General features: G+C 39.3%; 1 protein-coding gene across 5 annotated transcripts; it reads left to right on the top strand.

Annotated features, from left to right (window-relative positions):
* Positions 1-86: 86 nt before the first annotated feature.
* On the top strand, positions 87-27508 carry LOC106075433 (TWiK family of potassium channels protein 18-like). 5 transcript variants are annotated; one of them, XM_056007108.1, is made up of 8 exons: positions 87-216; positions 6423-7074; positions 11522-11688; positions 13398-13515; positions 15166-15274; positions 25233-25415; positions 25674-25864; positions 26791-27508. In XM_056007108.1, exons 2-8 carry the CDS (start codon positions 6499-6501, stop codon positions 27376-27378), a joined length of 1932 nt encoding a protein of 643 aa, XP_055863083.1. In that variant the 5' UTR covers positions 87-216; positions 6423-6498; the 3' UTR covers positions 27379-27508. The 5 variants fall into 5 exon arrangements, with proteins under 5 accessions (XP_055863083.1, XP_055863084.1, XP_055863085.1 ...); XM_056007109.1 differs by lacking the exon at positions 87-216 and adding an exon at positions 1901-2130; XM_056007110.1 differs by lacking the exon at positions 87-216 and adding an exon at positions 2146-2164.

Genomic DNA, 27508 nt, shown 5'->3' with positions numbered 1-27508 from the left:
TTGTAGGCGGTTAGTATGTCTACAGTGAGTCTACGCTGTCCAACGTTGACTGGGGGGGGGGGGGGCGGTTGTCAAAATGACCTCTCTGACACCCTGACCTTTTAAAAGCTCCGTCGAAAAGAACCGAAAATGGGAGTCCACAGCCAGTTTGATTTGACATGTGAAAGTGTTTTGCTGCGTGAGTTTTGGATCATTATACGTTGTCATGACTACTTGGTAAGCAAGCAAGAAAATACTTTCTTTTTCTTTTCCGTGATAATATCATTTAAAGCGAAGCAAAGTTACCATCAAGTAGATTAGTTCAATACATTTTTTCTTTAACATAATTCTATAAATAGTGGGTTAAGTGAAGTTCCACTTTCACAGATTGTGATCTATGGGGCATATGATAAATACGGTTAACGAGGGTGTCATGTGGCCAGCACAACGACCAACCGTCTTTTACTTTTCCAAAACTAATGTCATGTATCCATTAGAAGTGAGTGAACTCAGAGGCGCCCTAAAGGTTCCGAAAGTAGAACTACCAGTCATCGCCAGGATTCGATCCCGGGACCCCAGATTCGGAAGCCAAGCATTTAACCTCTCAGCCACCGCGCCTAATGTCATGTATCCATTAGAGGTGAGTGAACTTAGAGGCGCCCTAAAGGTTCCGAAAATAGAACTACCAGTCTTCGCCAGGATTCGAGCCCGGGACCCCAGATTCGGAAGCAAAGCATTTAACCACTCAGCCACCGCGCCTCCAGTTCTATAAATAGTTTTTTAAAAATAGTTTCATAAATACCTGATTGGATTTTCAGCGATGTAAAGTTCTTTAAAGCCTTTCATCTAAGGCCAAAAAAAAAATATAAAAGACAAGCTTTTTAGTGTATCAGTGTACAGACTAAAGAAAGTGTTGATAAACTAGGTGTTTTTTTTAAAGTTAGATGATAACTTGTGTGGATGGGTCTTCATTACAAATAGTGAGTAGTTTCTTCTAAAAATGTTACACAGTTTGGTTTTAAAGTATCCCCTCTGCGCGACATAAAACTCTTGAGTGTTGCGTCTCCCCTACCGGAGGATTTTCAGACTCGTTAGAGATGGGGGCATACAACATAATAACATCCATACGTAGCATATTTAATTATAAACTTATGACTTGGACAAACGCAATCTTCCTACATAGGCTGGCGTAGGAAGGGTGTTGATTACGGAGGATTAGGTTAGACTGTTAAAGCGTCGCCCCTGCCGCTCCCCACTTTCCCAACACACTACGATATCTTATCTTATAAATTACAGACGTTCCTTCAAAACATTATCCAAAGATATATTTCGACCTACGTGTATCCATGGGCTTATCTAGTCGTGCATGTCACTTAGACTTAAAAACGTCTAAGTCATTGGTTTTCCTGGCTGACTTAGGCTACCCGTTCCATGGCACTAGGAATAACGAACCCTTAAATGTCGGTAAGCAGACAAAGACTACTATGCCAAGACCCAGACTTCTATGTCAGGACCAATGTTGAGATCTATTCATAAGGCCCAAGAAAATTTAGACGAAATTATGCAGCGATTTTTCTTTTCGGACACAAAAAAACATGTTCAAACTAGGCTCTAGATACAGACGATATTTACATCTGGAACAAAAGACATCACTTGCAAGCTAACTATAAAATGACCAACTATTATCAATTGTCTGGGTCATGGAGTCTGAATTATTTATAAGCTTCTTTCTTCTCCCAGGATAAACCTTATTTTGTTTTTTATCTTCGACAAAGTTGGCAACTGTTTCTTTCTGTGTTGGAAACAGCCGATCAGAAATGTAATTTTCTGTAATTCATTGACTTTATTGTGCTTGTAGTGTTCAGACTGCCCATAGCGTCAAGAAGTCAGGAGACTCTCTTAGTGTATAGAATATCTTCTCTCAAGTTGTGTTGTTAATCTTGTTTAGGTCTATAACAAAAGATAATCGGTATTGAAGGGAATTAACTCTAAAAGAGCAGTGAGCTTTTTTTTTTTATATCCCTTGATTGGCAATTTGGTTCTATCGGATACAGATATCTAACTTTATGTTTTTAATATTGTATTTTGTATCTGATAGATGCACATTACTCAGTGCCATTTTATTCTCACACTGAAGAGATGTTGAAGGAAGTGAGTTTAAATCTTTTTTTGTTCTCTGCTCTACGTGAGTACTTTTGTATGTAGCTCTACTGAGTACTTTTGTATGTAGCTCTACTGAGTACTTTTGTATGTAGTTCTATTGAGTACGTTTGTATGTAGCTCTAAGTGAGTACCTTTGTATGTAGCTCTACGTGAATACTTTTGTATGTAGATCTACTGAGTACTTTTGTATGTAGTTCTATTGAGTACTTTTGTATGTAGCTCTACGTGAGTACCTTTGTATGTAGTTCTACGTGAGTGCTACATTTTATGCCATCACCAGACTTAAATGTTATATGTTAAACCTTTCGACGTCCAGTGGAGTTTAGGGCCAGAGAAGTACTTTGTGGCCAGTACTTTTTGGCCAGTACTTGGCCATCAGACTTTGTTCTAGACAACTCCAATTCGTTGTGCCCATCTCCATTTTAAAATCACTGGTTTAGATATGGATTCGAACTCAATCCCTCTCTATAGCAACTACATATCTCACTTGAAAAGAGTGCAAGTTGACTTGATGCTATGAATAGAAAATACACGAGCAAGAGTCAAAGTTGACAAAACGATATGACTTGACCAGTCACAAAAGAGTCAAGTTTATTATGACTTGACCAGTCACAAAAGAGTCAAGTTTATAATATGACTTGACCAGTCACAAAAGAATCACGTTTATTATATGACTTGACCAGTCACAAAAGAGTCAAGTTTATGATATGACTTGACCAGTCACAAAAGAGTCAAGTTTATGATATGACTTGACCAGTCACAAAAGAGTCACGTTTATGATATGACTTGACCAGTCACAAAAGAGTCAAAGTTGAAAAAAACGATATGACTTGACCAGTCACAAAAGAGTCAAAGTTGAAAAAAACGATATGACTTGACCAGTCACAAAAGAGTCAAAGTTGAAAAAAACGATATGACTTGACCAGTCAAAAAAGGGTCAAAGTTGACTTAATGATATGACTTAGCATGCCTTCTTCGTGTACAAAGGCTGCTTTCAGAAGAACAATGGGTCATTCTAACCTACTTGACCAAAACAAAATTTTCCCCTGATTTGCAAATACATACTCCCCCGCCCATTTTTCAAAAGAAGAGAAAAACTTGGAAACAGCTTTGCATAAATCAGAAACCGAGACACGTCTCCTGCATTCTGACACCAAGTTGTGAGGTTATACTGCAATGGAATACAGACTCCAGAGACCCTATGTGAACAAAAAAATGTCAAAACTAATTTCCCAAGCGAATTTTTAATAATGTCGATTTTAAGGTGGACTTTTTATATTCTTTGGGTCAATTGCATCTATATAGACATACTGTTCTTCTTAGGTTAATCATGATTAAGAAAAACTGGACGGCGCCCTTTATGAGCTCTCCATGGAAAAAGGAAAAGAGAACATTAAGTTTACTGGAGAAATACACAGATTATATATACACAGACATATATCTATATCTATATCTATATCTATCTATCTATATATATATGTATATATATATATATGTTGTAACTCTAGTGGCGGACTGAAAGGGTTAATGTGTGTGCGGCCTACTGATACACACATACACACGACTCAGGCCAATCACACAGGTCAACGGGTCAACGGCTGTCGATAGACAAGGGACAGTAATGCTAGTGCACGCAACTACGGCCCGTGCTGTGGTCATGTGACCAAAAGCCTTTACGGTCGAGAGACAATGTGTAAGAAAACAGTTGAGTCCAGAAACGCAAGGCAGAAGGACTGTGCGGTACCTTGTGAGGCCTCGAAAATGTAGCTGTACGAGCTAGAAAAACTTGTAGTGATTAGTTAGGCAGTTCTGTTGTGTAGCAAAGCATTTGAAGTTAGTGTAGCCAATTGTGTTAATTGGCTGTTGTATTTGCAAATAAACCGCCACATTGTTACTTGAGGCTCTTGTTGTCAAATTCTTGTGTTAGATGTGCTGTTTAGCAGTGTTTGCAGAAGGCCTGATAGAGAAGATCGTAGCAATACATATATATATATATGTATATATATATATATATATATATATATATATATATATATATATATATATATATATATATATGTGTGTGTGTGTGTGTGTGTATGTATATATATATGTGTGTGTGTGTTTGTGTGTCTATGGAGAGCAGCACAGACCTATACATTTCTTATATATTTATGTTTCTATCATTTCATCTTTAACACAAATGGAAGCCAGTGTTTGACGCATTAAACACTTATAGGTACAGTGAAGTTAACCAGATGGAAGACACCTATATAGCAGCTTCAGTAAATAATTGTTTGACAATGATTCGGCGACACCCACTTGGCGCTTGGCAAAAATTCTATTTTAATGAGTCACAGTTATGTGTTTAAAGTTTCACTGTAAATTGGTTTATGTATTAAATGTATTTATGATGTCTGTTCTAAGTCATATCGGTAAAATGTTAAATTCACTGCTACCAACCAAAAAGTCCAGTTTAGAAAGCTTGGCATAGTCCTTCGTTGTCTAAAATAGACCTTCATCATCCAAAATAGTCCTTCATTATCCAAACAAATTCATCATAGTCTTACAGATAAACATAGCATGTTTTGGAGAATAAACCCAAACTTTAATGTACACTTCACATTTATACTTGAACTTTATAGAACAGCCTTTTAGGCCTGGGAAGGGATTCTACGACAAATTTATTCATTAGGTTGCAGTCGACTTGGGGAAAGATCACGGAAAGATACTTTATTTTACTTTGTTACAAAATCCTGGTTAGGTATATATTAGTTCTTTCACATGCTAACCTTTGAATTATATTTGTGATTCTAAATGATCCATCATATCTGAAAATTTCAGCACTTATTTATGTCTTTGCTATTAAAGTTTGCTGTATTAAAAAAAAAGGGGGAACTTATCAAACGGAGGCTTATGTATGGTCATGATTTACAATGTTTAAATCGCTTATAATAATCCCTGTGAAATTTATCAACAAGGTTAGAGATACATGTACATCTATGTATGTTCTTGGACACTAGTAAACTGTCACGACAATCCTAAGTACTATTTTCTGTCTTTTCAGTTTGTCCATCTACAGGACGCAGAGGCATAGTCAGGGGAGAGGGGCGATGGGGGCACTATGCCCCGGGCGCCAAAAGCAACCTATATTTTTATGTGATGTTCATAAAAAAAAAATGGGAGAGGGGCGCCAATAATGTACCTTGCCCCCGGGCGCAATTTGCTCACTACGCCTCTGACAGGACCTCTCAGTTACTCTTTCTCTGCGTAATTATTTTTCATGATCCGAATTATTTATTTTGTTCACTCCCCTGTTATGATTAAACGTCTATAACTTTGTTATCAGAAAATATTTTATTTTGTAAAGAATTGAAGGGGATTGCATGCTCTTTTTATATAACACAAATACATGTTTACGAGCCTACCCGCGGAGTAGCATACCCCTCTGTTTAGTGAGGAGTGAACACTTCCTGGAGGGAGTGGCTGGGCGACGTAGAGAACTATTTATACAGAGAAGAATACGTGTTCTCCATCCCCCCCCCCTCTTTTTGTTTCTCTGTCGAAGCGAAAGTTACGTGGGGTAACTCTAGTCCGACTTGCAGAAATTAAAGATTTATCTTTCCATGACTTTTTCATCGAGGGTTAGAGAGTTGACGTGCGTGCGTGGTGTCCCGCATGGTTGGGCGACGTAGATATATATATACAGATTTTTAAAAACAATTTAATGGGGTCAAATCAACGATGGGATCGTCAAATAGAACAGGAGAGAAAGAGTTAAAGAGGAATAAGACAAGTTCTAGAAGGGTAAGGGGGGAACACATACATTTCCGAACAATGCTTGAAGGTGTAGAATAATAATTGCACTTTTCGGTGGCCGCCCGCAGGGGGTGGGACAGTGTGTGACGCTATGTCGACTCAAAACATTGCCATTCCGTTTTACCATTTAGCCACAGTGCATTTTTAAGTACTTTTGTCTGGCATTAGCTCCCCTTGATATACAGAAGACTCGGCGAACTGCCGCCAAAACGGATGCTAATAATAATAGAGCAGAAAGGGAGATAACTGCGTTGAGTTCTGCTGGCATTGTGAAAAAATAACAATTACATGTATTGAGTAGGGGGACAAGTGTTTTTGAAAAGCAGGACAACTCTATTTGTTATTTGTAATATTCGTGTGGGCAGTATTTAACTATATTTTCTTGGATTTAATCAAGAAACGAATGGGTTGATTAGAACAGACTAGGAATCTTCTAGAACTTGAAGTGATAAGATACTTACACTTTCTTTATTTCCAAACAGATGTAATGGTTGATGACGGCAGAGGAGTTGAACGTAGGGGTTCAAAGGTAGGAACAAGGCGGAGACGCATGTCGCTATGCAGAAAGAGCTCAGCAGCTCTTTCCGTGAAATCAGAGACCCATTCGGATCAGACGCCCATGTCCTGCTCGCTAGACTGGCCACTTTCGACGAAGACCACGTGCCGGCTGAGGTGATCGCGACGGACGGGAAGGAACCGAACGGCGTCACCTCTGCGTCAGCTCCGCACCAAGCCGTGGAGCCCTTCTCGCACAGCTACAAAATCGCTGTCGCGAAAATCTCGGACGAGTCCCAAGATAAAAGCGCCGTGCTGGTCATGGATACAGACTCGCAAATATTGATAGACCACGCGCCATATTCTTCAGGCGACGCCCCTGATGACCAGTGGGTTGCGCCCTTCAGTGACTCGGATGACCTGGACGTGCGTGTCGAGGGCGACGCCCCTGGCGGATACTGCATCGAAGACACGCCTTTGGAGAAAACGAAAGCTGGAATGCAGGAGTCAGAAAACACTACGCCTGTTGTGGTTAGGACTCCAGGAGACATTCTACGAAATGCGGCCTTGACCATTCACGCTGCCGTCAGGATCACGAGGGCTGAAAGGCTAAAGAGAAGAGCTAAATGGGCTTCCAAGGTAAGGGTTTAAGATAATAGCACTCATTAAATATATTCATTAGAAAGTAAAGCCTTCAGAGCCGGATTTAAGCATGTGAAAGCCCCGGGGCAGAATTTTTGTGAGGCCCCTACTTTTTTTCGAAAGATTTAATAAAACTCTAAAATCCTGCCCTATTTTAAAAGAGAGTTCTTGTATATTAAATTTAATTTTCCTTCGTTCAAGGAAAATAAACTGAGTTAAAATGAGAATTTTTTAAAGTTTTGGCAATGTAGTAAATCTAGAATATATATATATAATAAAATACGAGCACACTATAAGCTGACATTTTCAGACTACAACAGTATTGCCAACTATAAGTTTAAAAGTAATGTTCTTAAAAATGCGAAAAAAAAAAGTGTCAAAAAAACAAAACAAAAACAAACCAGTAAATTTGCTGAACGGTTAAAATACGATTTTTTGGGGGTTTGGGCCCCTGTCTTGTGTATACCCTTGAGCTGTAGCCCAGCCTGCTTTCCTTTAAATCCAGCCCTATATAGAATTTAATAAGCGAAAAATGGCCAGCTCCTCTACCACCGAAGAGAAAGCCATATTAACCTGCGATATTTGTGGACGGGAGTGTCTCTCGAAAATAGGGCTCCTCAGCCACATGAAAAAGTGTGCAAGATGAACTATGGTCGTTCTACGACTGAAGGGGGCTAACTATAATACGTGACTCTTAATACATTAAACACACCCCGTTCCTGATCAACTTTTCCTGTTCAACTTTTCCCCATTAAAATTCACCCTTTCAACATTCCCAATCAGTGGCGTAGCTAGGAATTTGCCATCATTTAAGGGCCAGGGTGCTTTACCTATTTAGTGGACATTTGACATCGTGACACGAGATAATGGCTTAATATTTAATATTTCATGTAAAAAAAAATTCGAACACTCATTTGGGGGCCCCTTCAAGTGAGGGTCCTGGGATTTTCAAATTCGACCCCCTCCCCTCCCTCCACCATAGCTACGCCACTGTTCCCAATTAAATGTTCTCCGTCCAGAATCCGGAGGACAACGGCTTTGTTTGCTAAATTAATTGTGTATGAGACAGACAGACAGACAGACGGACGGAGTGAAGGAGTTAATATAAGCTTTGTACAAATACCACTCACTGATTTATGTATGAACATATGAAGAGGTTTCTAAAACTTTCAAACATATTCTCATGAAATTTCGTACACAGGTTCCTCTAACCTCTTGTCACGGATGAATGTGTGTATGTATGTATAATCTATTTTTACACTCTGCGCGAATGACCGGAAGTGTGTTGTTGTCAGAGAGTTATCAGACAGAGTCCAGCTTGTGTGATATGCAGTAAAAGATTATTAAAAAGGTTCTGTGTTTGATCTAGTGGTTGAATTGTTTTATTTTGTTAACTACAGTTGAACTTTCGGAGTTTGGATGTATCGAGCTATAAGTAGATATAGTTATATAATAGGAAAGCTGTGACACCTCTATGGTGCTCACTATGGCAATAAATATGTTTTGTGCAGATAATGCAGCGTTGATTTTACTATAAGATAGTGTTGACAAACACTACGCTTACCTTCCTTTGACTCTTTCTCTCCGTAATTATTTTCCCATGTTTTGACGGAATTCTACATTTTGCTCATTACTATTTCACTCCCCTGTTATGATTAGGTTTCAGTAACTTTGTCGTTCGTTATCAGAAAATGTATTATTTGGTATGGGCATAAAGGGAAATGCATGCTATTTTATATAACACAAAGTATAGTTTATAAAATAAAACATTAATTGAATTTAATGAGGTCAAACCAACGAGGGTATCGTCAATTAGTAGAAAAAGAGTTAAGAGAAATATTAGGGACAGAAGTTTCTAGGATTCTACAGAAGAAAACTCCTCCGATTGTTTTGACAATTTTTTATATATATTGTTACGAATCTCACTATCCAGGCTCTCTGTAAACTGCATCATACACCAACAACTTAAAGAACTTGACAACTTAGGGCTCCGAATAACGTAAAGGTTTAATGTCCAATAAATAACAGCCAATATTGTACAATTCGCAGCACGTAACACAAGACTGTACAAATATCTCTCCGTATCAACCGTACCGCCGTATCAACTCTTACACTGGTCTCTCCGTTTCGTCTCGGACATGTACTGAGCCGTCGTAAGGAACCGTAAAACCGGGAAGTTGCCACACCTCGTCTCTGATACCTTCGCTCTTTATTTAGGGTCCCTGCTGGCCCTCTATGACCGGGCAGAACGTCGCTCGACCATTCTGGCAGATCAGATGACTACATCTCTCGTGACGCTCCTGAGCTCTGTTCACTCTCGAACCGTCATGTTGACACTCGTCTCGGCTGACCGTCGTAACTCGTCACGGTTGACCGCTCGTCTAGCGCTGGCCTGGGGCGATCTGCGTCGGCTGACTACACACACACCACTACCCCCATCTGTGCCACCACCAGGTTTATAACAATATAATATGTGTTTTAATTTACGGATTATTAATATACCAATCGTTTCAATTAATTTTCAGTAATATCCTAATACGAAGTTTTTCTGGCGTAATTCTACTGTGCATCCAAAATGGTCATATTTCTTACAGGGTTTCTACGTGAAGTCATATAACCCTAAATGTGTAGCCTAGTATACTTGATCATGTTATAATAATAATCTTTATAGTCATAAGGAAATTTGTCTTACAATTTGTGCATTACACCAAACAATGTACATTCACACCAGACCCACTCAAAATTTAGATGCGAAAGTTTATATCAGATTGTTTGCAAGGGGAACAAAAGAGTGTTTGTGTCTGTTTGTCTTTACTATCGGTGTCTTGTATCTCTTTTGTGATGGTAAAATCACAAAATCCTGACCCAAAGGTTGATTTTTTTATTTCTAGAATCTTTTTAGCTTTTTTAAAATGATGTTTGTCTCAAACAGCTGCCCCAATGGGGTTTGTTTTTTGCCAATGACTTTACCACCAGCATTTAGGATTTTATGAAGTTTACTTTTATTTTTTTAATTCTCAGATTGTCATACCAGGCAGTGATATTGAAACTTAAGATATTGCAGAAATGAGCGTGATAAAACATAGCCAAGGCCTTTTCGCTAACATTAAATGAGGACAGTTTTCTCAGTAATCGTAATCTTTGCTGCCCCTTTTTGCTGATATAATCAGTATTTGCAGTAAAATTTAGTTTATTTTCTTGGATAGTACCAAGGTATTTAAAAGTTGGCACTATTTCAATAGTCTCACCAGCTACAGAAACAATATCATTTTCCTTCTTTTCCCTACAAAAATCGATTATCATTTCTTTGAGGTTTTTTTTTTTACATTTAATAATAAAAATTATCTTTACAGTATTTTCAATGTGTTCTATTTTTCTGAAATACTCATTTACGTCTGAGCTCTCTGAGAGCAGGACATGAAGAGCCGCATTTTTCGAATTTTGTGAAGGACCAAAAAAGACTATTGTATTGAAAATAATTTCTGTACAAAATGAACCTCAATGGCGATGTCACAGCCCCCTGGAGCGCCCCTGTGTTAACTATGAGTGCATTTGATATTACATTGTTTACCCTAACCCTCTGAGGTCTCTGGGTGAAAAATTCATTAGCCCATAGTATTAAATATGGACTAATCTTCAACGCTTTCATTTTTTTTTTGACATCATTTGAACTCGTAGCCTATATACTTTTCGGCAGGTAGGGGTGTGAATGAAAATGCTTTTTTCCACGAGTTAGTTATTACAGTGGCGTCACAAGGGTTGGTGTCACCCAATATTGTTACGAAGATGTAAAAATCAGTATCTATTCTATTATAAATGTAATTGATTAGAACATGTATCCATGGTAATAGTAATTCCCTCCACCTCTACCCTCTCCACACTTTTCTGAATTGCCTTCATAATACCTCCTGCTGACACCCCCCGTCAACGGCCTTGTCTTAACAAACAGCTTGTCCTTTACAATTCATAGCACATGGACCTGCTTCACCTATCCTTTGGTCTGGTGAACTGTTGGGGTACAATACATGATCTGTCGACCGTCTTTCTCCATTACTCCCTGTCTTTTTGCTTGAATAGAATTCTTTCAATGACAAGCACGTACATTCCTTATGTTTTCTTCCCATCGATTTCTTCGTCTGCCTCTTCTTCTTTTTTCCTGGTACTGTTCCCTGAAGGAAGGTCTTAGCAAGCGCTGAGGACTTTGTGATATTGCCAGAAAGTTTTAGTTTGCGTTATTTGACAGTGGTCATCGTATCTCTTCATTTGTGATGCGGTCACAATAAACGGCTAATACATGTAATATTTGTCTCCCTTTGTTCTTACTACATGTATATGTCTAAATCTATAAATTATCTTTGCATAAGATCAGGATGCTAGCAGGATGATTGACCAATGCGTTCTATAGTAGTAGCAAATGTAAATGACCTTGGCATTATAATTTCAGAAACTGTTGGTTTTCATCCTGTCCCATGTCGGACTGACCACCATTGTTGGACTTTACGCCGTGGCAGGCGGCTTTCTCTTCCAGTACCTAGAGGGTCAGAAACCTTTAGAAGATGCTCCAGTGGTGCAGACTCGAGAACTTCTGAAGATAAACTACACGGAGATAAGGTCAGAGTGGTCAAATACTAAATTCTTATCTTATATAATTCAGACGTTACGTCAGATGATTACGTCCTACGCGTCACGCATTTAGTCATTAACCAATGACCTAAATTCTGCCAAGTCCCTGGTATTCCTGGCTTTTTAAGGCAACCCATTCCATGCTCTAATAGTACTAGGGAAGAAGGAGCATTTGTACACATTTGTCCTAGCATATGGGCTATTTGTTCAGAGCGGTTAACTATAAACCAGTGAGGTACAGCAAATGTAAGCCCGCACTCATAATTGGAAAATACAATAAACTTGCATATATGTGACATTGCCGGACCAAGTAACACAAAGGACGTTTGGGACACGAGGCCTTCATCAGCTACAAAACAAACAAAAAAGACAAACAATTAGCACAACATTGGCTTAAGTTAGCTTATTTGTGCACCCTTTGTTTGTACATTAGATTCCTTGATCTCATTTTACATTGTTGGTGGGGGGGGGGGACCTGGTGGCTGAGTGGTAGAGCGATTCCCAACCGATGTGTCTCTGGTTCGAACCCTGGTATAGAGTGGGATTTTGAATTGTGGGATTTTTAGGGTGCCCATGAGTCCACCTAACTCTAATGGGTGCCTGACTTCCAACTGAGAAATAAATGCAGTCGGTCGTTGTGCTGGCAATATGACACACTCTTTAAGCGTCGGACATAGAAACAGATTAGCTTTACATCATCTGCCCCTATAGATCACAAGGCCTGAAAGGGCCACTAACATTGTTAGTACATTTAAAGTCCGTGTGCTAATGTTTCGTTGTTTGTACATTACACTTCACTGGTTCATGCTACATTGTACAATGCAATTCACTGGTTCATGTTACAATGTCTGTACGTTACAATTTCCTTGTTTATGTTTTAATGTTTGTACATTACAATTCAGTGGTTCATGTTACAATGTTTGTACATTTCAATTCAATGGTTCATGTTACAATGTTTGTACATTACAATTCAATGGTTCATGTTACAATGTTTGTACGTTACAATTTCCTGGTTTATGTTTTAATGTTTGTACATTACACTTCACTGGTTCATGTTACAATGTTTGTACATTACAATTCACTGGTTCATGTTACAATGTTTGTACAATTCACTGGTTCATGTTACAATGTTTGTAGAATTCACTGGTTCATGTTACAATGTTTGTAGAATTCACTGGTTCATGTTACAATGTTTGTACGTTACAATTTCCTGGTTTATGTTTTAATGTTTGTACGTTACAATTCACTGGTTCATGTTACAATGTTTGTACATTACAATTCACTGGTTCATGTTACAATGTTTGTACAATTCACTGGTTCATGTTACAATGTTTGTACATTACAATTCACTGGTTCATGTTACAATGTTTGTACAATTCACTGGTTCATGTTACAATGTTTGTAGAATTCACTGGTTCATGTTACAATGTTTGTAGAATTCACTGGTTCATGTTACAATGTTTGTACGTTACAATTTCCTGGTTTATGTTTTAATGTTTGTACGTTACAATTCACTGGTTCATGTTACAATGTTTGTACATTACAATTCACTGGTTCATGTTACAATGTTTGTACAATTCACTGGTTCATGTTACAATGTTTGTAGAATTCACTGGTTCATGTTACAATGTTTGTGCACTTCACTGGTTCATGCTACAATGTTTGTACACTTCACTGGTTCATGTTACTTTTTCCAGACAGAGACACATCGACATGCTGTGGAACTTCACGCAAGAGATCAACATTCTCTACCCGTCTGATTGGAAACGCAAATGTGAGGAGATTTTACTGGCCTTTCAAAACGACTTGACGGAGGTGAGTACACAGTTCGACTCACTTGAAAACTGTAAGCTGCTTTTTACACGTTTAGTTTTGGCGAAGACTCACGTGGAAACGCATTCAGTCTAAACATAGATGTTTAGTTTGACAAATATTTTCGTTAAGGCCTACACTATACAAAAAAAAGTCATTTCATAGTTTGATGAGTCTCGTGTGGCCTTATGCAAATAGAAGATTCTGGAACCGTCGGTATATTACGCTTATCTTATATATAACATAAAGTTAGTTTAAACTTGAAGATAATAATGCCCTACGTGTATGCATGTGTTAACTCTTTCTCTCCTAAGTAACGATCCCATCGTTGATTTGATCCCATTAAATTAAATTAATGTGTGTTTTTATTAACTTTAATTTGTTTTATATAAAAAGAGCTTTCTCCTAACATTCCTCTCCCTCCCTCTTCCTCTCCCTCCCTCTTCCTCTCCCTCCCTCTCTCTCCCTCTTACCCTCCCTCCCTCTTACCCTCCCTCCCTCTTCCTCTCCCTCCCTCTTCCTCTCCCTCCCTATTCCTCTCTCTCCCACTTCCTCTCCCTCCCTCTTCCTCTCCCTCCCTCTTCCTCTCCCTCCCTCTTACTCTCCCTCCTTCTTACTCTCCCTCTTATTCTTCCTCCCACTTCCTCTCCCTCCCACTTCCTCTCCCTCCCTCTTCCTCTCCCTACCTCTTCATCTCTCGATAACCTGGTTGTTGTTGGCCTCCTTCAGTCGTAGAACGACAATGGTACATCTCGAACACTTTTTCATCTGGCTGTGGAGGAGCCCTATTTTGGAGAGACACTCCCGTTCACATATATCGCAGGTTTTCGCTTTGGTCAGTATTGATGTTCTCTGATTTGAGGTCCTGATTATTTACATTTATGTAACGGAGGTGGGGGTGACCAGTTTTTCTTGAGCCAGTCGCGAGTTGTCCGTAGAGAATGATTTTCGGGATGTGATTGTCCTCCATCCGGCGAACATGTCCAAGACAGCGCAGGCGGCCTTTTTCTGAGGACTGTAAAGATGCTGGGAATACCTGCTCGCGCAAGGATCTCAGCACACTTGATTGATACACTTTACGTTGTAAAATCCATATTTGTGCGAAATTATTTTATTTCCAAAATAAAATTCGAAAGGAAGAGGAGATGACCCGTATGAAAATCTCCGACTCTACGAGGAACATAGAATGTATTTATTTGATTGTGAGATTGTTAACTGGGAGTCGAACACTTAATGAGGTTGTAACAGAGCGTCGCATGAGGTTTGTGAGACATGTTCTCCGACAAAATGAATTACGCATACCAAGAGTTACATGGAGGCCAATACGAGGAAAGCGCAAACATGACGTCCTCGTATATCTTGGCGGGACAGATTCATGGAGGACCTCAGAACAGTGGACACCAGGTGGGAGGAGGCTTCAGATATTGCCAGTGACAGATCTTTGTGGAGACAACTTGCCGCCCAATGCGCCAAACAGCGCTGGAGGCTCTAAGTAATTAAGTAAGAGATTGTGAGAAGATGATTGTTAAAATCTCCCTGACACGATGTGATGTCAGACTTTCACCTTAAAACTCCAGTGACCCGACTTGATTTCTAAAAAAAAACCTTAGTAGAAACTCAATCATATTAATATTGTTTTCTTTTTTTTTTTAGGCGGCCGTGACGACCGAAGAAATTTTGGTACCTGAAACCCTTCCAGTGGCTGCTAAGTGGACCTACCCGAGTGCATTGCTCTACTCCGTGACTATCATCACAACCATAGGTCAGTGAAAAGTAAAACAAAATAGGTCAGCGAAAGATGTCCAAACAAAGTAGAATTGCCCCCCCCCCTTTTATTTTCGAAACCAAAAGAATATTGAAATAAATAAAACGCAGAGAGAAAAAAGCTCAATATTCATTCATCATCATCATCACTATCGTCATCCTCCTCATCATTACCATTATCATCATCATCTTTATCATCATCATCATAATCATCACCCTCCCCATCATCAACATCATCATCATCACCATCATCAACATCCTTCTCCTCATCATCATTCTCATTACTCATCATTCATCCTTATCATCATCCTCATTATTCATCATCATCCTTATCATCATCCTCCTCACCATCATTTATCATCATCCTCATCATCATCTTCATCAGTATCCTCATCCTCCTCAACATCATTCATCATCACCCTCATCATCATCCTCATTATTCATCATTCATCGTCCTCATCATCCTCATCATCATCATCCTCCTCCTCCTCAGCATCATTCATCATTCACCATCATCAACATCCTCCTCCTCCTCCTCATAATCATTCATCATCATCCTCATTATTCATCATTCATCATTCATCGTCCTCATCATCATCCTCATCATCATTCTTCATTTATCATTGTCATCATCATCATCTCCATCACCATCATTATTCATTATATTTCTATTATTGACACTCACTTAGCACTGAGAACCGCCGAGATATCCCCCAACTACTCACGAAGCATTCCCTAGAACTGACTCATTGCAGTGTCAACGAGTACACGTCCTAGCTCAGACTTCTGCTGCCCTCATTTTCAGGGCTGCTCTTAAACTGCTTTCTCCACAGGGTGTCAACACATCCAAACACTGTGTAGAGAATGGACGGTCGAAATCTGCATATTTTTACTTCTGCTTCTATTGTAATCGACTGCTTTTGTATCGCATTTATACTTTAAAGCAGGGGTTCTCAACCTGTGGGTCGCGACCCCTTTGGGGGTCGATTGACGATTTGCCAGGGGTCGCCTAAGACCATCAAAAATAAGGATAGTTATTGTCTATTCTTCTATTGCTGTGTGTGTCTATGGGAGGGGGGGGTCGCGGCAGAGTGGTATATTGTAAAAAGGGGTCGCCGAGCTTAAAAGATTGAGAACCGCTGCTTTAAAGGAAATAGTAAATAGTAATCAAATTGAAATTGAAATTATGGACTCTACATTAAAGGGCAGGGCTTAGAAAGCTGGTGCTTGATGTTCAGTTGATAACAAACAAGAGAAATAATTTTTGGAAAAAGCTTAAAACAAAACTTATCTAAGAGAAAGAACCGCAACATTACTGTCATATTTCTCAATAATACATATATGATCTCACTTTTTTCCTTTTTTTCGTTATAAAACAAAATGAATGAATTACCCAATAATTTATTAACTAATTGGTTAATTTTTTAAATTGATTCATGCCTTGTCGTCGACTAAGAATAATTATGCAAAGATTTCATCTTGATTCAAGATTGGGAACTGAGAGACAAAACGTGTGCAAAACGTAATAAGGGAAATAACTCCACATATGCAGCTGCATCTCTCAATAAGTAGCATTTATTTCTCTTTTGTTTAATACCAAACAAAATAATTAATTACCAATAATGTGTAAACAAAATTTTTCATTGAATCATGTTTTCTTAGGTACAATGAATAATTTTGAAGGGTTTGAACTTGAACAGAGAACTGGTGTGGGAGAAATAACGTGTACAAAAAGGTGTACTAGAGAGAATGAGTTGCTATAAGCTTTGTTATAAAGTGAGATTTAACCCTTTGCGTCCTATAACTTTGTCAATACTTCTAGTATATTGTTCCGTGTCAACATAAAAACGAATCCTAACCAGGTTTACTTGCATTCCGACGTTTCAAGGGAGATAAACGCGAATGAGGTCCTGCTAAGGCAGACGTCAAATTGTAGTTACTGATGTATAAATATTCAGATCGTATTATCGCAATTAGGTAATTATTTAATTAATCCGTGCATAGGTTACATCCGGTACTGTTGCAGTAATAGTGAGACTAGTATGATGCAGGTATCCACGGCTTGTCTTTTATAAGGGATGAAGTGTTAGCAATGTATTACTTTAATTCTGTGGCATTTTACGTCTCGAGAGACGATCTTTTCCCTTTGCAACTTCTTGTATGACTAAAGAGGCCAATCCTTGAGACACAGCTGCGATCGCAGGTTGGGCATATATAATCACCAGGCGCCGTTGCATTTTCACCCTTCTTTCTGCTTCTGTTGTGTATGACATCTGCAATCCGTGACCCTTCCTTTTTGCTCTCTTTACATGTGGATCTATCCAGTGCCACCTCTTCTCAGTTGCTAGTGTCGATTTTGAAGAGCTTCATGTCGCGTTTGCATACATCCGTATAACGTAAAAGTGGGCGACCAGCGGCTCTCCTGCCTTCTATTAGATAGCCATATAGAATGTCCTGTGGAAGTCGACCTACTGGCATTCTACGAACGTGGCCAAGCCAGCCAAGGCGTCTGCTGCTGATAACAGAGCGGATGTCCTGGCACCCTGCTCTTCGTAGCACTTTCTCATTGGTTATCTTATCTTGCCACCTTATTTTAAAGATCCGCCTTAGGCATCGGGGGTACTTTAATTATCACATTGATTAAAACAGAAAACAACCACAAAAAACAGCTTACGTTTTAATAGCTGTGATGTCTATTACCACGCTGAACGTGCGGGTCTCGCCAGTTTGTTAAACGGTCACTAGAGCGACTGTAGATTGTTGACATGCTTGTAAAGCTCCTTTTTGCCAACTCGACATGCGCATTGAGGATGCTCTCGCAATTATTTAGGCTCCCATACGGAAGTCTTGTGTCGCCACCCTAACTGGCCTAATTATTTCATCAAGCGTCCCACCCTGGCGCCACCTGTGTAGCTAGGCCTGGAATTACACGACCAGGCAGTGGCGTAGCATCCTTAGCGCGAAGGGGCTCAATGAACCCGGGCCCACGACAATTAGGGGCCCAAAATATGTGACGTACCACCACGGCAAGTATGGGTTTTATTGAGTTTGGGCCAATGGTTCTTGACCGATTGGGGTCCACACGAACTGATTTTAAAACTACTTGCAGTGGAATGTCTTTTCGGAAATGAATAGACTACAGATTTTTTTTTGCCACGCATAAAATTTGTCTTATAGGGGGGGGGGGGGTCGAACAATTTTTCTTAAATGGTGGGGCAACAATATTTTCTTGAACCCGTGCCCACGGTCACTCTACGCCACTGACTTTACGTTATCAAATTATGCGCAACATTCCTGAATACCCTATACATCGGCGCTATCATAACATTTATAACTCGACTTAATAGTTGCCTTGAAAGAGAATATTAGCATCATTTTAATGTAATAGTTATGTTACCTAAATCGAATTCAAGAGGCTAGTGCAGTGGGGTAAACTTTGTAGGTAACACGAGGCCGGTGTATGGGGAACCATATTGTGGACACTGTGCAAATGTACAGGGAACTATTTAGGGAACACGAAGCTATTGTATGAGGAACCATAAATTAAACATGTGGCTAGTAAATGGAGAATTCAGCGAACGTCAATACCGATACCGAGTATAAATTGTCATCCAGATTTAACTGCTGAAATAGTACGCTGAAGGTCGGTGTTTCTCAAACTGTGGTACGCATCCATTTCGGGGTTCGCGACTATTTCAGGCAACAATTCGTAAGAAGAAATACATTAACGTGAAGGACTTTGTTGGGGGATTAAGAAAATAAAAACAAGTAGAAATATATTTTAAAAAAAAAGAAATGTATTAAGTAAAACTAGAGGTACAAATACATTAAATATACTTATAGGAAACCCTGCTGACCCAAATAAAAACACAAAACCGTTGGGCCACAAGGCCTTCAAAAGTTTCAGAAGCTGATTGATGAAGGCCTCGTGAGCCAAACGTCCAATGTTTTTATTCTGATCCTGCAGGGTTTTCTATACGTAAACCAATGGCTATTGTATTTTTACAAAGCTGAAACCAACTCACTCTGTCTGTCTGTCTGTCTGTCTGGTACAGATTTTGAATACGTTTTTTTTTTAACCACTTCCCTTTCTCGGATCAAGTTGAAACTTTTCACAATCATTCATTGTTCCTAACAAAACACGAATCAATCAAACAAAAATAACTAATTAGTAAATTAAATAGTAGTAATTCTATTTTTTATCGAAAAAGGAAAATAAATCTTACAGTATTGAGATATATGGATGTAGTAGTGGAGTTATTCACCTTAGATAAACTTTTTTTTAAATTTATTTTTTTTCATATTCTAAAAATTTGTTCTAAAAAGTTGTTCCCCCCTGCAGGATTGAATCTTTATTTTTTATAAAATGTAACTAGTTACTTCAAAGGACCTTTGGAATATAAAAGTTTGAGAAACAGTAGAGTGCGGTACAGTTTGGCTTTGTACGGAAAACCCAACCAGGGGACCTTGTATGACTTTATTTCCATATTGGCCTCAGCGTGGAAAGTGACACTCTCAAGGGACTAGGTCAAAGGTTCTCTAACCTTTTTGTGTTTTTTCTTCTCGAGAGGGCATTTTAAACAATAAGGTAACATCTAACCATTATAATATAACACTATTCGCGCTGAGTTGAAAGGTCACATGGGTTTCCTTGACTTACCTGGACCGGTTCTCATTGAGAGGGATTGATTCCTCTATTGGTGTCCATTTCTTCTATACGAACAAGTTTTTTGTGAGTGTGTTTCAGTTAAAGAAGGGCAGATGTGTATGGAAATTACAAATAAAATTATTAGACAACTTTTCCTCTATGACGCTGATTCCTTTTTGTAAGAGCGAGTACTTTGCCCTTAGTATGACAACATTAAAAAAACAGATTCTAGTTTGGTGATAGGCTTATAGATTCAGACCAGTGATGCCCAACCTAATTGGACCAACCAGTGGCGTAACTAAGGGGGGGGGGGATGGGGGGGGAGAATTTTAAAATCCCCCCGGGCCCCCACCTAGGGGGGGCCCCCAAATGGGTGTCCGAAATTTATTTGTAAATACATAAATTAATATATTTGATTGACAAATAGTGTCAACGGGTGTCTTTTTTTAATCAGCATTTATGGATTAAATTTATCACAAAGACTAAACCTAGATATTTTAAAAATATTTTTGCCGCAGAGATCAGTTTTTAACAATATGGAGTGTTTTCCATTTTCAACTTTGTTGCCACGAATAAAACTGCATGATATACAGCGAATTCCAGGTATCTTGTTACCTTTACTAATAATAGATCTAAATGGCGAGTATTATATGGCTACACTAATTAACCTTGAAGCAAAATTTACAGAATCGAGTATAACTAAAAGTTATTCTTAACAATGCTAAAATTGTCCATTTTTCGAGTTTGGCGTCTATAATTTCAGAATTAAACTTCACACTCGAGTTATTGCCCCTCTATTCATCTTTCCTCAATCCAATGGAAACTCTCTTTTTATTTACATCTAATGATCTAGTCCTTTTGCTTTCGCACAAAACATAAACAAAAAATAATGACGTAATATCATATAATATTAATACACCCTTCCTATTAAAGTTATTATCACACCCTTCCTTTTAAAGTTCTTAATAGTGATATCTACTAGCAGGGCCGGCCCTAGCATTTGCGGGGCCCTATGCGAAACTGATCGCGCGGGGCCTAGTCTGGGTAGTGATAAGCATAATGTCAAAATTATTTTTTTTGAATTAGAAAATAGGCCTACTTTCGTCTTTGCAATAAATTTTTATCAAATGAAAACTCGCAATGCCACTTTTTATTTATTGGCACCCCAAAACGTCAATTTCGTCTATTCTTCAGGAGATTTGAATAAATTCAAAAAAAGTTCAGGACTTTATCGAATATTTTGCCTTTTCATGAGATTTCCTGGAGGCCCTGAAAAATCAGGAGGTCGCGAAAACCCTGTTATTTTATATACGTTATAATTGTTTAATTTAATAATGTACACTTGGAATTAGCGCGGGGCCTATGAAAGCGCGGCGCCCACTGCGACCGGCACTGTCTACTAGGAACTTTAACAATTCGTCCACTTCTGGTTGTCTTGACTGAACAAGTTCTCTAGACGTTGGTCTATAACTGTCTGTTTCGTTTGTTGCAACAGTTTGCAGTTCATTGTCTTCATCGGTATCATAGTACCCAGAGATGTCTTCATCGAAACTCTTATTTAAAAAGCGTTGATTTCTTCTGTATGTTTTTCCATTGTTTGTCTTTATGATGTAAGATCTGGGTGCTGAATTTTTTTTATGACAACTGCTTTCTGCCATGTTTGACCTAGACGAACTCTCCGACAGAATAATCTTTAGGTAGTCTTGCTTTTGCATTGTATTTCCCTTTGCTTTTCATCTGTCGTTCGTTGAGTAATGTCTCTGCATTTTCAGCTACCAATGGTTTCAATAGTTTGTGATCAGTTGGAATGATTCCCTGAGTCTTCTACTCGTCAGCAGTTGTGATGGTGAATACGGCAGTCCACTTATCGGAGTATTTCTATACTCGAGCATAACGAGATATGGATCTTTCCAACTTTTGTATACCCTGACTCCTTTTGCTTTCGCACAAAACATAAACAACCAACAATAACGTAATGTCATATAATAGTAGCACAGAATCTTCTTCATGCAGTGGAAAATTAAGATTTTTTTGCCTATCTGGAATTCTGGTCAAAGCTCTTGTGCCCAATTAATGTAGTTCGGAAGAAACTACAAAAGACTGGACTGCATATACGGGAATCTGCTAAAGAAATTAGTACCCTTTCATGCTTTCTGCAAAATGATGAGAAACTGACAAAAACCCAATCCATCGAAAAAGCAAAAAAAAAAGGTAGTGAATACTATGGATTCCCTGTAATCAAAACAACCATATGAAAGAAAAGACTTGATGGGAAGTTGAGTTCTAATGTAGGACTGTCAATACAACTGCAATTCAAACGTGTTGTGACAGAAGTGCTAGACAGATTTCATATGGAGATGAAGGGCAGATTCCAAAGGCTGGAAAGAAAATGGATACCTTTGGGTTTTTTCTTGAACCAAGACACCTGTTAGAAGACACGCTTGTGACAAACTGTGCTACTTTTCCTGTTTGTATGATGAAATAAATGGAAAATAGCTTTTTCAATGATGTCATTGATGCACGAGCACTTTTCATCAACAAACAGTAATACAATCACCAATAGACATATTGAGGAAACAGGCTTCATATGGGAATTGCGTGTGCTCAGACTTTGCAACCTCCTCCGAATACCGCTAACTCAGGCCACTTCCATTACGACATTACGTCATGTGAGAGATCATTCTCAAAGCTCAAGCTATCAAAAAGTATCTCAGGAGCACAATGACGCAAGAAAGGCTTATCATGGTTTTAATGTCAGTGAAGTCACAAATACTAGAAAGTATCGTTGTAGTTGATGTTATAGATGTCTTTGCTGCACAGAATGCACTACGTGAAGCGATATCAATTTAGATTTGTCACTTGTGCATTATTTAACTAATAAACAACGGTATTATTCATTAAAAGAGTCTTGATGATTACTTTTTGTTAAGTTTACTGATATACTGAACCAATTTGATTTGGGGCTTATATATTTTTGCGTACATTATCTCATGACATATGTCGAATGTCAAAATGCAAGGGGCCCCCAAAGAGGTCAATCCCCCCGGGCCCCCAAATCCCTAGTTACGCCCCTGGGACCAACGGGCCATTTTAATTTCAGACACTAGTGTCGCGGGCCACATGAACGAAAATGTACAAAAACGAAATAAAAATACCTGAAATAATTTTACTAAAAAATGTAGGATCTAGTAGTCCTATTTATATTAATTAATGGGATATTAGAATTAATTTTTTTTTTTTAAACGTCGGAAAGCTGCTTCATGTGAGCAACATTGTAGCTAGCTTTACAAACGACTTATTTTCTCGTCTCTTTTAGGTAAATATTCCCATCGATCCTGTAATCTATAAGAGTAGTATTAACAATATTTTATTCGCTGTTTAAACCAAGAATGCCGCCATATTTTGGTTTATAATGCCGGTTATATGTTGTTGTTTTCTAAACAGTCTTATTTCTTCTTTATAAAATAAAACAAACTTGTTGGCCTCTTATCATGTTCCACAATCAAGTAAAGATCCGTGTCACTTTTCCTGGTAGATTCTAAACTCAAGAGTCCACTGGTAGCCCATAGGCCGTATTTTGGGCATCACTGATTTAGACTCTTCCGGACGTATTTAGTTATTCCATTCTTTAATTAAGACGTGCGGGAATACCCGCTGACGTATGCGTGTAAATATATCTTTAAATTCACTAAAATTTACTTGTATTCACTAATCAATATTAACACGTGACGCCTCTTTCATCGTCCATTTCGCTCTATCGAACACTGTACATGTATTTACATCAGTCAATACACACACACACACTCCATAACACACAGACACACACTCTATCACAGTGCCCCTTTTAATGGGAGATTGACTCGATCAAATTTCGATCTGTTTAGAAAGGGGACACCACCAAGTCATAATTAGGTTAATGTCGCAACAGAGTTACACCGACAAAAACAAACAATTGACAGAGAGGGAAGGGAGGATACTCTGTCCACATCAATGAAATCATTGCTCAACTGTTTGAGATACAACACAGGAAATAATGTCTCGTCCCTTCTGTATACACACACATTCATCCATTTAGTGATGCATTCTGGGTTTTTTTCCCCCTCTCGTTTCCAACAGCGTCGATCCCTTTCTGGCATTCATTTCTGGCAATCCTTTTTTAATTTGCTGAAGAACTCCCGCGCGTGCTGACCTTGATGAAAGGGAATGGATACGGTTGAGTAAAGATGACAAAATAATTGGGTCCGTGTGTCAGATTCAATAACGATGTCAAGTCTGTCCAACAACAAATAGCTGATTAGAACAAAGTACACTCTTCAGTTTTGGAAGTTTCGCTTAAAGCAAATCGGAAGCAGAAGCAGACTTAATGAACTTAATTATATTAATTAAGGATGGCTATCTGGTCGTGTGGTGTGCACTCTGGACCGTTGTCTAGATGGTTCGGGGTTCGAACCTAGCCAGCAGCCATAACCGCCGTTCGTCGAAGTTTGGGCTAGGATGTAAGTAAATTAAAAGTTCCCCTTTTCAGACCTTGTTATCTATAGGGCAAATGATGTAAAGGTCATCTTTTTTCTGTAGCCCAAGGTTTACGAGGGTGTCATGTGGCCAGCACAATGACCAACCACCTTTACTTTTCCCAACTAATGCCAGGTACCCATTAGAACTGAGTGGACTCAGAGGCGCCCAAAGGTCCCAAAATTAAAAATCCAAGTCAATCCCCTGATGTAATCCCATGAGCTGAGATTGCCTGAGATTGTCGCTTAACTGTTGTACTGTGGCCAAACTTTGTCATCAGTGTATTTATAATAAAGAAATGCCCTTGTACCTTAGCGAACTGATCACTTTATATGTCCTCCAGAAAGCCCTGCACTAAATGAACTCAACGCTTCTAGTGGTGCCACGTTTCTCCCTCGAAAGCTACAGTCTGCGGGCTTTTTCAGTGCACGGCCCAAAGGTTTGGAGCTCACTCCCCATCGATCTCATACAGACAACATTTTTCACTACATTCAAGAAGAACATTAAGACCTATCTCTTTAAAACTTGTTTAAATTAGTTTGCCATTTTAGCTCTCGTGTTTATGTTTGTAATGTTATCACAGCATCTGAGTCTACATTTTTGTAAAAATGTTTGTAAAATGCTTTACATGTTTCGGATGTTCCTTCAGAGTTGAAGATAATTACTTCCTAGTCCAAACCTCCCGCAGGACGACGGGGATGGGAGCGGGCAGGGTTTGTTTGTTAACAGCGCTCTATAAATTAAATTACTTCTGTATACGCTTACTGTCTTTGTTATATCTGACTTTCTTCCCTAGGCTACGGCGACACTGTGCCAGTCACCCTAGAAGGCAAAGTTGCCTCTATGTTATACGCTCTCATTGGCATCCCTCTGGTTCTGCTTTGCTTGACCAACATCGGCTCCTTCCTGGCCATGACCTTCCGCTTCACATGGAAGCATACGACTCACCTCGGGCACTTTTTAGTTCAATCCCCGAAACGTGAGTTTTTGCATGCATTTGTCCCACCATTGGGTATTATTGCTTTAGATTTCTTTTCACGGTCAATTAGACTACTTGTTAAAATTAATAACCATAGATTTTATTGTATGTTTTGCATGCCAGGGGAATATTTTCTTGACAATTACAGGGCATTTATACTTTTAACAAAATCGAAGAACTTAAAAGAAAAACATCAAAAGTGTTTTCATTAATGCTATGTTTTATCATATAGATTCTTTGTCTGAAATATTCCACCAGGTAATGAGCCTATGGTGAAGACGTCTGAGGTTCGAGTCCCTATTACTGTGTCCGTACTGACCATGTTCATCTACATCCTGTCTGGCGCCATTATCTTCTCTCGCTGGGAGAACTGGACCTTCCTGGACGGATACTATTTCTGTTTTATTACTCTCAGTACGATAGGGTTCGGTGATTTTGTTCCTGGCAAGGTAAGTAGGACTTCGGCACTTAGACTGTAGGCATAGGAACTTAGATTTTAAATAGAGACTACTGGGACGAGTGCAAGTCTCTAGTGTCTACTGTACATTGCTCCAGCGGTTATGTCTCACTTTTAGTAATGTCTCTACCGTCGATGAAGAAGTACATTCCGATTGAGGGCGTGTTGACAGTGACAAGTCGCATGACCTCCAAACTGATGGGGGTCTTGGGTTGAAATCTCAGTGAAGACTGGGATTTTAATTTTTTTTTTTTGCCACCCCTGAGTCTACCCAGTTCTAATGGGTACATGACATTAGTTGTGGAAAGTAAAGGTGGTTGGTTGTTGTGCTGGTCTTATAACACCCTCGTTAACTGTTGGCCATAGAAACTGATGACCTTTAGACCACAATGTCTAAAAATGATACTTCTTTTTTTTTTCTCCACCTCATAACCTCTTTGCAGCAGACTTGCAAAAACTGTTGAGGCATTGTCAGAATCGTGGCTAGAGTATTGGCGTAACTGTTCAGTGATTTTGTTATAGCAGGCTAAGGGGAAGCATCAGCCCGAAACGTTTGTGGCTTTTTTAAAGCTATGATAGTAGAATAGTATAGTGATTCATTAAGGAATAAAAAAAAACTGTTAGATAGGGTCGTGGTTGAGTGGTAAAGCACCCTGGGTGTCGGGTTCGAATCCTGGTGGAGAATTTGATTTGGAGTTAAGAACGTCCCTGCCCATCCAACTCTGTTGTGTAATCTGAAGGCGATAAGTCATTGTGCTGACCACATCTACCCACATACATCGCAGGGTCTGAAAGTAGTGCTTATATTTACTTGTTGTTTTTTTAAACTAAAAGATATTTTGATTCGAATAATAAGGTATGCTAATATTTAAAGGATGCAATGAGATACAACCAGCTTATGTTCTTGTCTTTATTCAGAACACACAAACATTGGATTCCAACGCCAAGCGAGTTGTCTGCGCCTTGTATCTTCTGTTCGGGCTGGCACTACTCTCCATGATATTCCAGCTGATACAGGACACGATCACTGTCATCAGCAGGCGATATGCCAGCTTCCTGGGCCTCAGCGAGAAACAGATCGAGAGAGAAATGGAAGAGTCCAAAGACTGCTCGGACGAAGCAGAGGGCAAGGCAAGGATCGTCCCCGACGACACTGGTTGTTCCGGGGACGCCCTAAGCGAGAAAACCCCGCTCTCCCAAAGACGAAACCTTGTCCCCCAAAGAAGAGAGTCCTGCCCGGTGCCAAAGCAGGAGCCGCTCTTCAATGAGCCTCTAACAAGAATGTACTCCGTGCCGTCTGACACTCTGACCAGACAGCTTCGCCTGCTCAAGAACAAGCAGCTTCTCGCAAGAGGGGGATTGCACCCCGTGAAGGAGCGCACTGCTGAACTTTCCCAACTTTCCCACGAGTCTCTCCACAAAAGTGAGAGCGTGGATAACATCAAAGACCAACTCTACCAGAAATACAGCATAGCGTCAAACGGCGAAGAATTACAAGAGCAGTAGAGCCCATTGGATCTGCAACTTACTTTGAAAATATACAATGAACTGACACACACAGGCGTGAAGAGTCATTCATAACTTCTTCCTGACATCATTTCAACAAGTCTTTTTATTTTCTAATGTGTCAATTTAA

Source organism: Biomphalaria glabrata, chromosome 12 (assembly GCF_947242115.1).
Source record: "Biomphalaria glabrata chromosome 12, xgBioGlab47.1, whole genome shotgun sequence".
NCBI lineage: Eukaryota > Metazoa > Mollusca > Gastropoda > Planorbidae > Biomphalaria > Biomphalaria glabrata.
This window is presented reverse-complemented; position numbering and strand designations above follow the sequence as displayed.

Coding starts and splice junctions, on each gene's coding strand:
- LOC106075433 (XM_056007108.1), top strand. CDS start 6,499: ATGCAGAAAGAGCTCAGCAGCTCTTTCCGTGAAATCAGAGACCCATTC. Junction 11,689..13,397: donor ATAAACTACACGGAGATAAG/GTCAGAGTGGTC, acceptor TACTTTTTCCAG/ACAGAGACACATCGACATGC. Junction 15,275..25,232: donor GACTATCATCACAACCATAG/GTCAGTGAAAAG, acceptor TTTCTTCCCTAG/GCTACGGCGACACTGTGCCA.